Source organism: Euleptes europaea, chromosome 6 (genome assembly GCF_029931775.1).
Source record: "Euleptes europaea isolate rEulEur1 chromosome 6, rEulEur1.hap1, whole genome shotgun sequence".
In the NCBI taxonomy this organism is placed as follows: domain Eukaryota; kingdom Metazoa; phylum Chordata; class Lepidosauria; order Squamata; family Sphaerodactylidae; genus Euleptes; species Euleptes europaea.
In genome coordinates this window covers 20,562,640-20,577,203 of record NC_079317.1, presented here as the reverse complement: position 1 = coordinate 20,577,203, position 14,564 = coordinate 20,562,640, and the positions used below count along the sequence as shown (strand labels likewise).

At 41.5% G+C, this 14,564-nt stretch overlaps 1 protein-coding gene across 5 annotated transcripts in view; it reads right to left on the bottom strand.

Moving 5' to 3' along the window:
- Positions 1–247: 247 nt before the first annotated feature.
- The window catches only part of BCL11B (BCL11 transcription factor B), a 173,439-nt gene continuing 159,122 nt past the window's right edge, over positions 248–14,564 (bottom strand). For 4 of the 5 annotated variants that reach the window (XM_056852246.1, XM_056852249.1, XM_056852247.1 and 1 more), the window contains one exon: positions 5,509–8,023. In XM_056852246.1, coding sequence (XP_056708224.1) covers positions 6,012–8,023 — 2,012 coding nt within the window. In that variant the 3' untranslated portion in view covers positions 5,509–6,011. Of the gene's footprint in view, positions 1,229–5,508; positions 8,024–14,564 lie in introns of those variants that run through there. The other variant, XM_056852248.1, reaches the window with a different exon arrangement.

Genomic DNA, 14,564 nt, shown 5'->3' with positions numbered 1-14,564 from the left:
GGAAGGCCTTGATACAAGGGGTCCAGGCAGCTTCTAAGTAATTACTGCCCTGTAGGAACAGCACTTTTTTTTGTGTGTAGGCCATTTCTGACAGAACAAAATATACATACACACAACTAAAATTGTGAACAAAAAACCTCAAAAGAAAAACAAAACCTGACAACCCCCCCCCAAATAATAATTAAAAATCAATTATTGTTTTGTTTCTTTTACTCAAAGGTCGTCAAACAACCCTTTTATTTCCCCCCTTCTTCTTCTGTACAATAAGATCTTGACATACAAATTATTTTTTTGCACTATTTTATCCTGCCAAATTAAAAAATATATTATGGCAGCCTGTTTGTTTGTTTTTATTTTTATTTCCAAATTCACTAACAAAAAAAGTACATTAAATCCCTTTAAAAGGACAAGCGTACAGTTAAAAAATTACAAGTTCCAGTAAAAATACAGCAAGTGCCTACATTATATGAATCAACCAATATCAATATCCATTCCAGAAGAGGGAGGATGGGAGGGGGGAGAGAGAGATAAAAATAGGTACAGGTCAGAAATGTGATTTTTTTTAATTCTGCAAAGCAATAACAATATTAAGCACTTTTTTTCTACATACTTTTTCTACATGGTGTAGCAGTCACCTTTTAATCCCCAAATACAAGTTTCTATACATTTTTCTTGAAATAAAAATTCAACACCCAAGGCAGAAAAAAATTTACTAAAACTCAGACTTTACAGTTACAGTGACAAGAACAAATTTATAGACCCACCATTTAAATTTTACTGCAACATTTTCAAGGAAAAAAGAGAAAAAGTTTTTTTTTTCTTTCTGGTTTTGTAAAATGCCCAGGCATTCTCCATTATTACAAATACTGGTCCACTTTTACAGTAATCAAGAAATTTTAATATATATAATATATACTAAAACCCCGTCACCAAAAGAAAACAATATACACATGGCCATTATGGCATTTTTAATAACCTATTAAGCAAACTTTGAGGAGGAAAAAAAAAGAGATTGCTCAAACACACAATACACACAATGTTTTACCCTTGTATGTATTCAATACTGTAAACGTATTTTAAGACAGAGTGCACTAAATTTAACTTTTAAAAAAATTAACCGTTGTTCCTGAATTTTTTTCATTCAATGATAACCACTTGCAATTTTGTGTCATTTGAGTTTTAATTCAGCAGTAAATCATTTCCATTCCATTTCCTAAGCAGCGTTGTCCTGAAAAGAAAAAGAGAGGCTGAAAACAATTCAGCAAATGGACGTCCGAAGTTGTGCTGGATATACATCTTCATTTGATTGGGTCTTATGTCATTTTCATGTCCACTATCTTCAACCAGGATTTTTTTTTAAGTAAATGTGGCTCTTTTGTTTGTTTTTACCCTACAGAACATACTTTTCTTGTTCTACCTTTTTTTTAAAGTCTTTTCATTTCACAAAAATGTTTGCATTTGTCTCAAGAGACTCAAATAGGAAGATCAGTTTTCAAGGCACTCACATCAAATTGAATGGCAGTAGAAAAACTGTCCAATAAATTATTATTTTTTCTTTATAGTGCCAGTATTGTGAATGCCACGCTTAGCAACACTGACACTTAATCTCAGATGTCCTCTTTAACAGTTTCACCCACCTCTGGGCCAAGCAAAGACATAAATGCTATAATTTCTTGTTCAGAAGCCGCTGGTCTTAAATGCAAACAAAAACAATTTTTTTTAAAGTGCGGGTCAACAGAACCAAAATGTATAATTCTTAAATTGTCCTGACTTGATAGATTAATCTGGGAGTTCTCAAACCATGGCATAAAAAGATTTATCTAGAGGTCATAAAAAATACATATGTTTGGGCTTCCCTAAGATCAACGAAGTTGCAAGGAAAGATGGGCAATTCGATCGGGGGGGGGGCTACTCTCGTCTGGCAGATTAAAAAAAGAAAAAGTCTCAGAGTCATATAGGCCCAAAATATTCTCTAAGTGCATGAGAGAGATATTTAAGGAGTCCCATTGGTCCACAGCATTGTCAGACAGATTGCAAGAGAAATACACAACTCAGAAGTGGAAAGTGGAAGAAGGTTCAGAGAGAATTTGTGCCCAATGCTTGAATTACTGGGGGGAGGGGAAACAGGAGCTCCCAATAAAATCCACAAACTGAAATGTTTAACACCCCCCCAAGCCCCAAAGTGGCCTTCACTGTAACTTTCTAGAAACAGTAGGAGTAGATGCCATTACAAAAGGAGAGGGTGGGATTTCATGTCTTTCCTAACAGTGGCCATCCCTAAGGAGGCAAGGACCACCTAACAGTGGTCCTTGCCTCCTTAGGGATGGCCACTATGAGGCATATGATTACATAATCATAACATTTAGTTATTAGGATTAAACTACTATTAGTCGTGAGAAGGTTCAGAATGCAGAGGGCTGCCAGGTAACAAATTTTTATTAGAAGAAACAAAGGCGCTCTAAATCTTCAATAAAATTCCAAAAGACTTTGAGCATTCCCTGTGAAGGAATGCTATATGGGATTCAAACTACTGTACGGGATTCAAACTACTATTATGCTATACGGGATTCAAACTACTGTCATAAATGATGTAAGGTAACTAAGGGGCATTCAGGAACCCTAACCAACAGGGACTGGTGTTTAATTAGAACTGAAAATAAATGTTCAAAAAATTGAAAATATGATTTCCAGAATACTAAATAAACAACCAGAAGAAACGAAAACTTTCAAATCTCTTCTCTCGGTTTTTAGTTAATGAAATCAATTTTTTCAGTCCAAATCTTTAGGAAGTTTTCACAAAGAAAAAAAAAGGGAAGTTTTCAGCCCGGGAATATCAGTTTTGAAAGTTTGTTATGGGACTCAAATTCAGGAATTTCAAAAGCAGGAAGAAGTTGTGCATTATATGAGACAATTTTCATTTCACCATCAAAATGTCTGAAATCATCTGGTCTAGCACACAGCCTATGTATAATAGCTGTGAGTGTAACTGTTTCTTTTTCTGGAGGATTATTTAAATAACTGGTATGTATGGAAGTCTTAGACTGAGGCCAGGTTCACAATTCTGAAGTAAGGAAACTACTAACTGGCTGCGTTCAGACATCAGGCCAAACCACGGTTGCATCAAACACCAGTTAGACATGATGCTTGGATGCAGACAGTCCGATAAACCAGGACTCTGCTATCCAGTCCACAGTGATTATTATTGTTCTAATGCCATCTTGTTTTAATTGCTACGCTTGTTGCGTTTTTAATATTGAAGTTTTATGGTTTATGTTGGTTTTAGAAGTTGTAACCCGCCCTGAGCCCAGTCTGACTGGGAATGAGGGCGGTCTATAAATGTGAAAAATAAATTTAAAAAATAAAATAAATAAATAGTACCAAATTGGAATTTCAGTCTAGGGCCTGTAGTTGTTTCACTAACTACAGCTTGTACTAACTGTGGTTTGTTGTGACAGCTGAATTCACTAACCAGTTTGCTGAGTAGTGCCCCTCAAGGCAGGAGAGCTGCCAGTGTGAGGAGGATACTTCTCTATCTGGGGAGGCAATTTGTTTCAGAAACTCTGGTTTATTATAATATCTGAATACACCAGCACTGCTACACCTATATGACCTAGTACGCAATCACACAGGAGCACATGTCTTATTCCATTCACATTCCTCAAATGTTGAGCTAATATTCTTTACAAGAATTCCCATGAGTGTTCAAACTGTGGTGGTTGCCTACCAGCATTGTTGGCCACCCCGTCTGATATTAAACTTTTCCACTTTAAATAGTATGATAGCTGTGACTAACCAGCTCAAGACAGATCACCAGCCGTGGATTGTGGCCTGCTCAGATTTCTCACAACCCTCATGCTGCAGCCCCATTAAAGTGGCATCAACTGGTTGTTTAGCTCTTGGTAGAACACCACATGTGGCTGCTGGGCTATGTTCCATTTGTTGGTAGTAAGGCAACAATAGTCATGGTATGTGTCTAGTGTCTCTTGTATATTGGGCCAGTGGAATGATAGCAACCGCATACTCCTACTTTTCCATCAATACCTCTCAATGCCTGACCATTGTAATACAGATGTATGTAATGATCTCAGTGAGTAAACATCTACAAGTGGGTCACAGAATGGTCCCTGTGGCTGGCTAACTGGTACTGGGGCAATGAAGGTTAAGATTTCTCCTAGGACTGCATTTGAAACTATCTTACACGATTATGACATTCAGAGTAGGGAAGGATATACTGAGCCTACGGAAATATAAAGTTTGGCTCACTTGACTGTGTCGATCTAGATCTATCTGTTCTGCAGGCACGGCTGCAACTTACAGCACAATTCTATGCAGAGCTACTCCAGTCTAAGCCATAGAAATGAATTGGCTTCTACTGGAGTAACTCTCCTTAGGATTGCACTGTTATTTACTCTCTGCTTGTGGCGCACCACAATGTGGATTCTGAGTCTACTGAGATGGCCTGGCATTGTGGTGAGGAACTGGCCTTGATGGCATTTCAGTACCTGAAATGCCATCAACAAGAACACATGAAAAGATCCACGACCTTAGAATTTAGTGAAAGCTCCATGTGGCAGTAGGAGAATTTGGTTTAAAGTGTCATCTGCACCAGTACATTTTTTTTACCATAGAGTTTTACCATAGAGTTTCTGACAATTCCTAGAACCACCCTACAGCACTTCTGGGGAAAACCCAGAAGTGACATAGTGGTGCAGATGAAGTCCTTAAATACATTTTGCCCAGTTTAATATGTGATCAGAGAGTCAACTTGTGAGAGAATTAACATCTCTTACTGTTGCCTAATTGGCTGTTATGACATAGGGAGGGCAACCTGGGACAAGTAATCTATCAAAATAATACTTTAGCCCTATTAAGCCCATAGAGCAACAAAAAATGTATAATGAATAATATCAGTTACTCTAATAAAGGGCATTGCAGATCTTGCTCTGGATAGACAGTTATAATCATTTCACATATCCAGGTAATTAACTGATAACTGCAGTTTTGTGCGCATAATGTTTTATGTGAACGAGTTCTCAAATAAGTTTGATGTATGTGTGAAAAATCATAAAGCAAAGCTTCCTTTTGGTCGTGTTTTCCAAAAACTGTGCATGCAGCTGTGGGGCTCTCAAATTGTTTTAAGGATTTAAAAAAAAAATGTCAGAAAGGTGAAAATATGCCACTAGTAACTACAGCAAATTTCCTTACTAATAATGCACAATTCTTGCTATTGCTTCCGTGAATGTAGCTGCTATCAAAAATACCTGTGCCCATCATTTCAGCTCTTGCAGTATCTACACTGAAAGTTCGTAAAAAGATCTTTTTAAAGGCCTCTAGTTTTAGTGGCAGCCTCAGTGCTACATATTAGATTCAAATCCAAAAGAAGGTGCTACAATGTTTAAGATTGTTATCCGCCATACTACTTCATCTTCTCTAGCGTCCAAATTATTTTCTTTCTTTTTTTTAAAAAAGGGACACCGCAAAGGGGTAAAAAAAAAACAATAGAAAAAGAGAACAAATGATTACTTAAAATGTTGGCTTCTTCACAAGAAATTACAGATGCTCAGCGTAAGATTCACCAAAGCAGCGGCCTTCTAAAATTATAATTTAAATTGATATGCATCTCCCCCTGTAATGCAAATAATCTCAGGTTACTACTGGGGAAAATTAGAATGGGATACCCAACAAAAATGTAAAAGGAAATCTAAAACAGAAAAAAATGTCTTTAAAAAAATACCTGCACATGCCAAAAAAAAATTACAAAATAACCCAATAAATACAGAAATTATTGCACAGTTAAAAGGCTTCACAATTTTTACTGCCTTAACCAATCCTCAGGTTTACTAGAACTTTGTAGACACAGGTTATATTTAAGTGCCGAATTCTGGCACTTGCCATAGTTATGCTAAGTTACGTTTATGGAGGCAAGTTAGGTCAGCTTTTCTCAGTTGGCAATAGTTAAACTGTACAACTTAAATGTTACCTAGACCCCTGATTTTAACCCGGTGGGGGCCTTAGCTTCTTTCTGCCTGCTCAATTTTGACATCATTTGTCAGCAAATGTTCGCCATGCCACTTTTTCATGTGTTTCTCCAGGGTGCTGTAAACACTGAAGGGCATCTGGCAAATGTCGCAGCGGTAGACCTCCTTCCCTATCTGGCCATGTGTTTTCATATGACGCGTCAGCTTACTGCTCTGGGCACATGCATAGTTGCAGAGCTCACATTTGTAAGGCCGCTCTCCCGTGTGGCTCCGGCGATGCACCGTTAAGTTGCTGCAATTCTTAAACACCTTGCCACAGTACTCGCACGTATCGCTCCGCCGCCCTTCCTTTGAACTGGGTCGACCGGGGCCAGGTCCGCTGATATGGGGCGTACTGCCTCCGCTCGCCGTCCCGCTGCGCCCTGAGAGACCGCCATCCAGCATATCACCTGGTGGAGTGGAGAAACGCAGGCTTCCGTTTTCTGAGGAGTGCTCAGAAGAAGTAGCAAAGGGGGATTGTCGGGAGTCTGTGAATCCTAGAAACGGATCCTTCATGAAGTGCCTTGATGCTGCATATCCTACCAGCCACTGTGAGTAAACATTTTCAGAAGGTATTATTGTTGCTGGTGGTAAGTCCAAATCTTTCTCTATCTTTATTCTTTTCGATGAGTTGTTTAAACTGGGGCTTGTAATAGGGGTTGGCTTACGAGGGAACAGGCCTGGAAAGGGTTCGCCTGGACCAAAGTTTCTCCCATTGACTGTCCCTTCCTCAGTGCGGTCAAGTTCTCCCACCACTGAGTCTTCGTCGCCAGTGTCTCTCTGACAGAGGTCTCGAGGACAGAGGTCTCGTTGATCAGAAGACCTTTTCATGAAGCCACCTCTTTTCTGCTTTTCGGCCAGCATGTCATTGTATTGCTGGATGGTACCGAGGCTTACATTCTCTATCACTTTTCCTAGGACGAGGGATTTTTCATCTGGCAGCGATTTGGAGCCATTTTCTCGGTTACGACTTAGCTCCGAGTCCATGCTGAAGCTCGACTCGGGCCTACTTTCGTTTTCCAGCTCCTCTTCCTCCTCCTCCTCTTCCTCCTCTTCTTCGTTGTCATGCCCGAGGGAAGGATCACTCTCATTCCTGAAATCTGCATCCCTAGACTTTAGTCCTTCTCCAGTGAGCTCACTTGTGCCAGGCTCAGGGGAGCTTGTAGCAGACAGTCCATCATCTGACCTCCCTGTCATGGACCCAGCTTTGTGCATATGTGTTTTCATATGGCGTTTTAATTTGCTGGCTTGGGAACAAGCATGGTCACAGAGCTGGCATTTATAGGGCTTCTCTCCCGTGTGACTGCGTCGGTGAACAATGAGATTGCTCTGGAACTTGAAAGTTTTCCCACAAAATTCACAGGACTTACTTTTAGCCTGAGGCTGGGGAGGCGTAGTGCTGCTTGGGGGCATCGGTGGCAATGGCGGAGTGCTCAAAAAAGGTGATTTAGGGCTTGGCTGGAAAGGATTCAACAAGCGATGCATAGGGTTGTTGCGATTGGGAGAGACTGGCGGAGGGGTGGAGTTGTTCCCTGCCAGTTCTCGAAGCCTTCTAGAGAAATCCATCGCTGGCGACTCAATTGCCATGGGGTTTAAACGCATGACTCTGTCAAAGGCACTGGGATGCTGGGCAACTAACCCCATTTCTTCGGCACTAAGGCGATGTGGATCCAGATGATGACGAGGCGGAGGGCTGAAGAGGGGAGGTGTGTTGGGGAGCCGACCTTCGCCGAAGCCAGGGTGATCACGCAGGATGGGACCTGTCATTCGCAAGAGACTAAAAGGGTTGTTGTCGCCAAGGAAATTCATCAACGGGGACTGTGCAACAGTCTCGGGTCCCAGAGGAGGAGGGATGGTGATGCGTGGAGTAAGGGAGCTATTTGAAGGGCTTGTTTCCAAGTAGATGCGGAATCCATGTGTGTTCTGGGCATGCTGAAGCAAAAACCAAGCGCTATTAAAAGGCTGCTTGCATGTTGTGCAAATATAGCTTGAAGGCTCATCTTTACCTAGAGGGGGAAAAAACAGAGAAAGAGAGAGAACAAACCGTCAGAAAAAATGTCACACATGAGAGCTTCTAAATACCATTATTTTTTCTGCATGATATTTCTGGTGTGTTTTTTTTAAATACTAGAAATAACCTTTCCTGCCTATCCATAATCTGTGTATAGTATAGCAAACAAATCAACTATAGTTGGCTGGAATCCAGCAAGTCTGCTCCAATAGAGTCCCAACTTAGTTTCAAAACTAAGTGTTCAAATCCTCACTCAGCCTGGGTCAGTCACAGGGTTGCCAACCTCCAGGTAGTAGCTGCCAATCTCCCGCTATTACAGCTGATCTCCAGCCAATAGAGATCAGTTCCCCCGGACAAAATGGCCACTTTGGCAATTGGACAAAAAATGTAGCCAATAGACAAAAGGTGTTTTTTCCATATCAAAGAAAATATGTAAACCACCACCAGCCTGCTTTCTTGCAGGATAAGGCAGACTAAAATTCTTGTAATAAATAAAATTAATTATAAGTGCTTAAGAAGCATGTGGGAATTTAGCCCAGTATTTCACTTAATACTATTGGCCATCAAGAGAAGCGTTAGGAATCCATGTATGTAGAGAGAATGCACCCTTAAAAGAATCTGTCCTGCAATTCTTTATCAGAAGCCCTAAACATACCAGAAGATAGGTCTGACCATGAAGCCATCAAAACAGATTAATTTAACTGTGAAAAAGCTACTGTGGCCATCTATCAAGTACCTGATACCTAACCCATCCTTCAATAGAGAAATGTTAAGTAAAATTAGAACTTTGATTCTTCTGTTTTTCTTCTCCATTTCTCGATATCTCCTCTCAGTTCCGTTTCAGATTTCTACAACAGGCAGACACAGGCAAGTTGCAGCTACATTCATTAACTTTGAAAATGGTCACAATGAAAACTTATTTGATCCTCTTCTTCCTTATGTATAGTACCACAATGAGCTATGAGCCAGCATGGTGTAGTGGTTAAGAGTGGTGGTTTGGAGTGGTGGATTCTGATCTGGAGAACCGGGCTTGATTCCCCACTCCTCCACATGAGCGGCAGAGGTTAATCTGGTGAACTGGATTTGTTTCCCCACTCCTACTCATAAAGCCATCTGGGTGATCTTGGGCAAGTCATGCTCTCTCAGCCCCACCTACCTCACAGGGTGTCTGTTGTGGGGAGGGGAAGGGGAAGGGAAGGGGGCTGTAAGCCAGTTCAAGTCTCCCTTAAGTGGTAGAGAAAGTTGGCATATAAAAACCAACTCTTCTTCTTCATCATCATCCCTGGCAAATTTCTAGGGTTTTGGGAAGGAAAGGTACCTCGGCGGGGAATACTTCCACAGGGTCCACCCTACAAAGTGGCCCGTTTTTTCCAGGGGGTCTGATCTTTTAGTCTGGAGATCACTTGTAATTCCAGAAGATTTCCAGGTCCCACCTGGAAGCTGGCAACCCTATTGGTCAGTTAGGTTAGCCCCCCCCCCAAATGCACTGTGGTGGGCCAGATAGGTATCCATGGCTATCAATGAACAATCCCCCACTTAAATACCCCCACAGCATTAATGCACTGGTATCATGCAAGAACTCGGTGTGTGTGTGTTTATTTGTTTCGATATAATCTTGTTCACCTGTAACTATATCTATTGATTCCAAACCTGTTGGAATATTACCCCAGAATAAATGACATAATTAAAAATTCCTAGCAGCAATGGCTACCCAATTTATACCCAGATTCTGCACAGAAGGAGCTGCTTAGGACTGAGGCACCGGAGAAGAAAGGAATTCCTCTCAGTATGTGCATATGTGCAATATTCTGAAGACGAATCAACAGCCAGTTATCCCATTTTTACTTTAAATAGTTAATTTTTTTTCCTTCTTGAGACTAAGTGTGACAAAAAAAGTCCAGACCTTTAATATTTCTAAAACAATACCATGTGCAGTATAAAAAGTGACAGGTCACTGAGGCAGGCTAAAATATAGACCACATTCTGTCAAAAGCTTTTTAAAAACAATATGTTTCACCTCAGCTCACCCTTGAATAGGCTTCCATAAAGCCCTTTCTGAAGTATGAACTAATAGCAAACTAGGAGCAAAATCTTACAAGGTCATACAGCTTCACATTAAAGAGGGCTCAGTGCCCTTTACCTCCATTTTAGCCCCACTTAATTGATTAACCACAGCTGATTGGGGCTTCCATTTTTACAGCCACGGTCTGAATTATCTGTATGTTTTTCTTCAGCCTTCCCGCTTAATGAAGGCATTTCCCACCACACACAAAACAACGGCCATTAACGCACGTCCGATTTGGTCTGCTTCACCCCCCTCCCCCCAATGAAGCGGTTTTCTAGTGGTCACACGCACGCTGGCCCCGCTCTGCGGATCAAATCTACTACGAGAGCGGTTGACTTGCGTGTCTTCCAAAGCCCGTCTTATTGCGAAATAGAGATCACAGTCGAGATAAAGCCGGTTGTTTCGTCATGCATGAGCTTCCGGGTCGATATTCCATCAGTCCTTGCCGCCCAAAACTCTTATAGCCACTCCCACCGCCCCTCCCATCAGCATTCGCGGCATCCCGCTCTCTGATCTCTTTCCGCTCCGTCCTGCATGAAACTCTTCCTCAGTGCCTGACTGACCAACGGCAGCTGTCCTTACTGCGTTTACATTTCTTCCGTGGCCCAAGCTACTCGCCACACGTGGCCACATAAAAGGAGAAAAACCAACGTCAGGAATTGAGGTACGTTGGTATACCGGCATATCATTCTAGGGGCGGGGGGAGGAAGACGCCAAGCACGCACAGTCGCGTGACTGTGATGTAATGACGTCGGTAGCAACGAACACTCCCCGAATATCCCACGTTATCCCATGCCCCAAACGCATGGAACATCGGGTGGTGCACATAGTGTGGGATGGGAAACGGACATGTGTTTGCTTTTATGATCCCAGATTAAAATAGTGTGAGATGAGAGAGAGATTAACCGGTGACATCTTGCCCATGCGTTAATGGCCAACGTCTATCTTTGAAGGGCTACATCAGGAAACGCAAGAGTGCTATGGATTAAGCTGAAGACCAAGGGCAGACTAGTCGTTCATTGAAGGGGCTTTTTTAAAATGTTGCCTTTAAATGGTAGATAGCCGCCCATTTGCATTTCTGTCACAGAGCAGAGACATTTTGTTTTTATTCCTTACCCCCCAAAAAATTTCACCTCTGTGAAAGAATAAATCTTTTTTTTCTCTCCTGCTTTCTGATTCCCTTTCAAAATCAACTTATTAGGGTGTTTTACTGGCACAAGACACTGATATGACAGGTTATCGGTCCTATCAATGGCAATTTCACTCTCTCTTTTTGTTTTACTTCACTTTCATGCCCCCAAACTCTCCTGTTCGGCAGTCCCCTGTTCACAATGGCAAAATTGTCTGCAGGCTACTCAGCTACGAAGGCAGTGACAGAATTGCTTATTTCTTCTTCTTTTTTCCCCTCGTTTCACTTTCACAGCCCTCAAAGACTCCCCCTAGACTCTCTTTTATTTTATTTTTTAAAAATTGAATAAAAAAAATGTTCATTTCCATATTATCACTTCATGGTTATCTTGCCGCAAAGTTGCCCTGAGCAGTGTAGATGCTCACTTTTAAGAACAGAAGAATGTCAAAAAGTCTTTGAAATCACACTCTGAACATTTTTATATTCTAAAATTTGCTAAGTATTTTAACCATACCCAGGAATGGTCAGATACTGCTATAAAGTGATCCCCATAGTTAATAATGCTAAGTGCCTATGCTTGAAAACACTCTTCTATAAGAGTAGTTTCACGAAAGTCCACTTTCTTCAGTGGCTCACAGTGCTATCCTAAATGGAGTTACATCCTTCTTAGCCCACTAACTTCAGTGGTCTTAGAAGGGTGTAACTCTGCTTTGGCTGACACTGTCGGTGTGCTACACTCAAATGGGAAAAAAAAACTTCCTGTTGTCACACTTCCAGTGTTAAGCCTGAGTGGAGAACTCCAGATCCATCGGAGTTTGAGCATCTCACTCTGTGGAAGATGAAGGGGTTCACATCTAAGGGAGCAGATCTTAATATAGCGATTTGAGTCCCTTCCATTTTACCAAACCCCAACCAAACCTAATTACTCCTGTCTCCAACTCTGAGGACCTAGCTTTATCACTGATGAACGGAGATATTTACCAAAAAATATGACATGGTTTTCAATGTGTTGCTGTTTTCACACACACACCCTTCACAAATACCCATATATTCAGCCCTTAGACCTATGGCACATGCAGGACTACATTTCCCAGCAGGGTTCAGAAATCCAATAGAGCAGCAGCCAACTTTTCAAATAGAGTGCAGATTTTTTTAAAAAAATTCCCTATATGGGCAATATATGATTCCAATAGAACCTTAAACACCAACAAGATTTTCAGGATATAAGTTTTCAAGAGTCAAAGCTCCTTTGACTAAAATGGCTACCCATCTGCAACTATCTTCCTATATGTTTTCATCTCCCCACAGTGTTTTTGATCTCTCTAAATTAGGGTTGCCAGGTCCCTCTTCGCCACCAGTGGGAGGTTTTGGGGGCAGAGCCTGAGGAAAGCAGGGTTTGGGGAAGGGAGGGACTTCAGTGCCATCGAGTCCAATTGCCAAAGCGGCCATTTTCTCCAGGTGAATTGATCTTGATTGGCTGATTGGCTGGAGATCAGCTGTTAATAGCAGGAGATCTCCAGCTAGTACCTGGAGGTTGGCAACCCTACTTCAAGTGTTAAAAAGGGTCCTCCCCCCCCCCCCCAGTTTCAGTAAGGAGTAGCTTCTAAAGCTTCTCTACTATCTGTACCCTTGTTTCCATCTATCGCATTAGAATAAAAACAGTCAAAAAGGAAGGGTGAGTCTCTCCTCAGTTTTTGTAATGTGCAAGCCTGCCTTTGCCTATAGTGGAAATGTCTGTCTAAATTACTTCTCTCTGATAATTAATTTTGCAGTTTATCTTATCTTTTTAAAATTAAATATTTCACAGTTTTAAAACTTTTTTTAAAAAAAAATAGTGTTGATATTCTTATTCAAAGCAGGAATAGTAACTTTTGTTCCCAACCACATTTACAGATTATGCACAATGCAATTCTAGTATTTCTCCACAATTTGCAAATGCTATGAAGCATATGAGGGAAGCATCAAATAGTGTTCCAAAGATTCAACGAGACAGAAAAATGCACGAACCATAGCGAGATTGATCAAGGACTCTGCAGTGTTCTTTTCTTCTAGGTGCTGAATTTATTAGACTTCATAACATGATCATCATGACAATTAAATGCTGTCAAATCACACCTGACTCATGGCGACTCCATGAAATTTCACCTCATGGGGTTTTCAAGGCAAGACATGAGCAGAGGTGGTTTGCCATTGCCATGCCATTGGTTCCCATCCAAGTATTAATCATGGCCGACCCTGCTTAGCTTAGCTCTGGCTAGGCAGGGCTATTCACAACTTCATAGTGAGTCAGAATGGGATTATAATAAATACGACCAACCAGAGGAGACTGTTGAAGCAGCATGCCAGTCCATAATATTAACTCTCTAGGCACCAACTGGGTTCACTGGCATCCCATTAAGCAAGGGTAGAAAGAGATGAGCCAAGTTCACCAATCCCTCCAAAGCATACACCCTGAAAAACTGCATGAATAAAATGAGTACTTCCTCTACATGCCCCTCTTGCATTTAGATTGGCATACAGAGTAGGGTTGCCAGCTCCATGTTGGGAAATACCGGGAGATTTTGGAGATGGAGCCTGAGGAGGGTGGGGTTTGGGGGAGGGATTTCAACAAGGTATAATGCCATAGAGTCTACATTCCACAGAGGCCATTTTATCTAGGTGAACTGATCTTTGTCTCCTGGAGATCAGTTGTAATAGCGGGAGATCTCAGCCACCACCTGGAGCTTGGGAACCCTAATACAGAGGGCCCTCAAGAGGTGGATCTGTCACAGGAGACAAAGTTGCTTATCCCTAGTCTATTAGGAGGATCAGTCACTCCTGTAGATTACCTCAGCCTCCTGCCCCAAGGCCTTTCCTGCCCAAATCAACTGTTATAATAGACATCACTAATCTGCACTGGCATACTTAAGAGGTTTAACAAATGGATCTTGCTAGATTAAATAACAAGCACTTGAGTATCCCACAGTTTAAACCAACGCAAGTAATTATAGACAGTGCATTTGCTGAACCCACCTGCCTATTCTTAAACTTTTTTCCCCCTGGAAATAAATAACTGTTCTCTCTCTTACTTGGTGATAGACTACATTGTGTTCAAAATGTGTGTGTGTGTGTTAAGGAACAAAGCAAAATATAGTTGAAGTTGGTACTCCCACACACAGCAGTTTCTCACTGAGACTTTGTCCTGGGTGCAAAGCAGTTTTTACAATGGGCACTCATTGAAGGAGGCAGGATACATTCCACCGTTCCGATTTCCAACTCCAATTAAATGTCTATCTTTCTACTGAGGGACAGATTCCTGCTGTAGGCACAGTTCTGGTTCTAAGCTCATCCATCTTCTCTCCC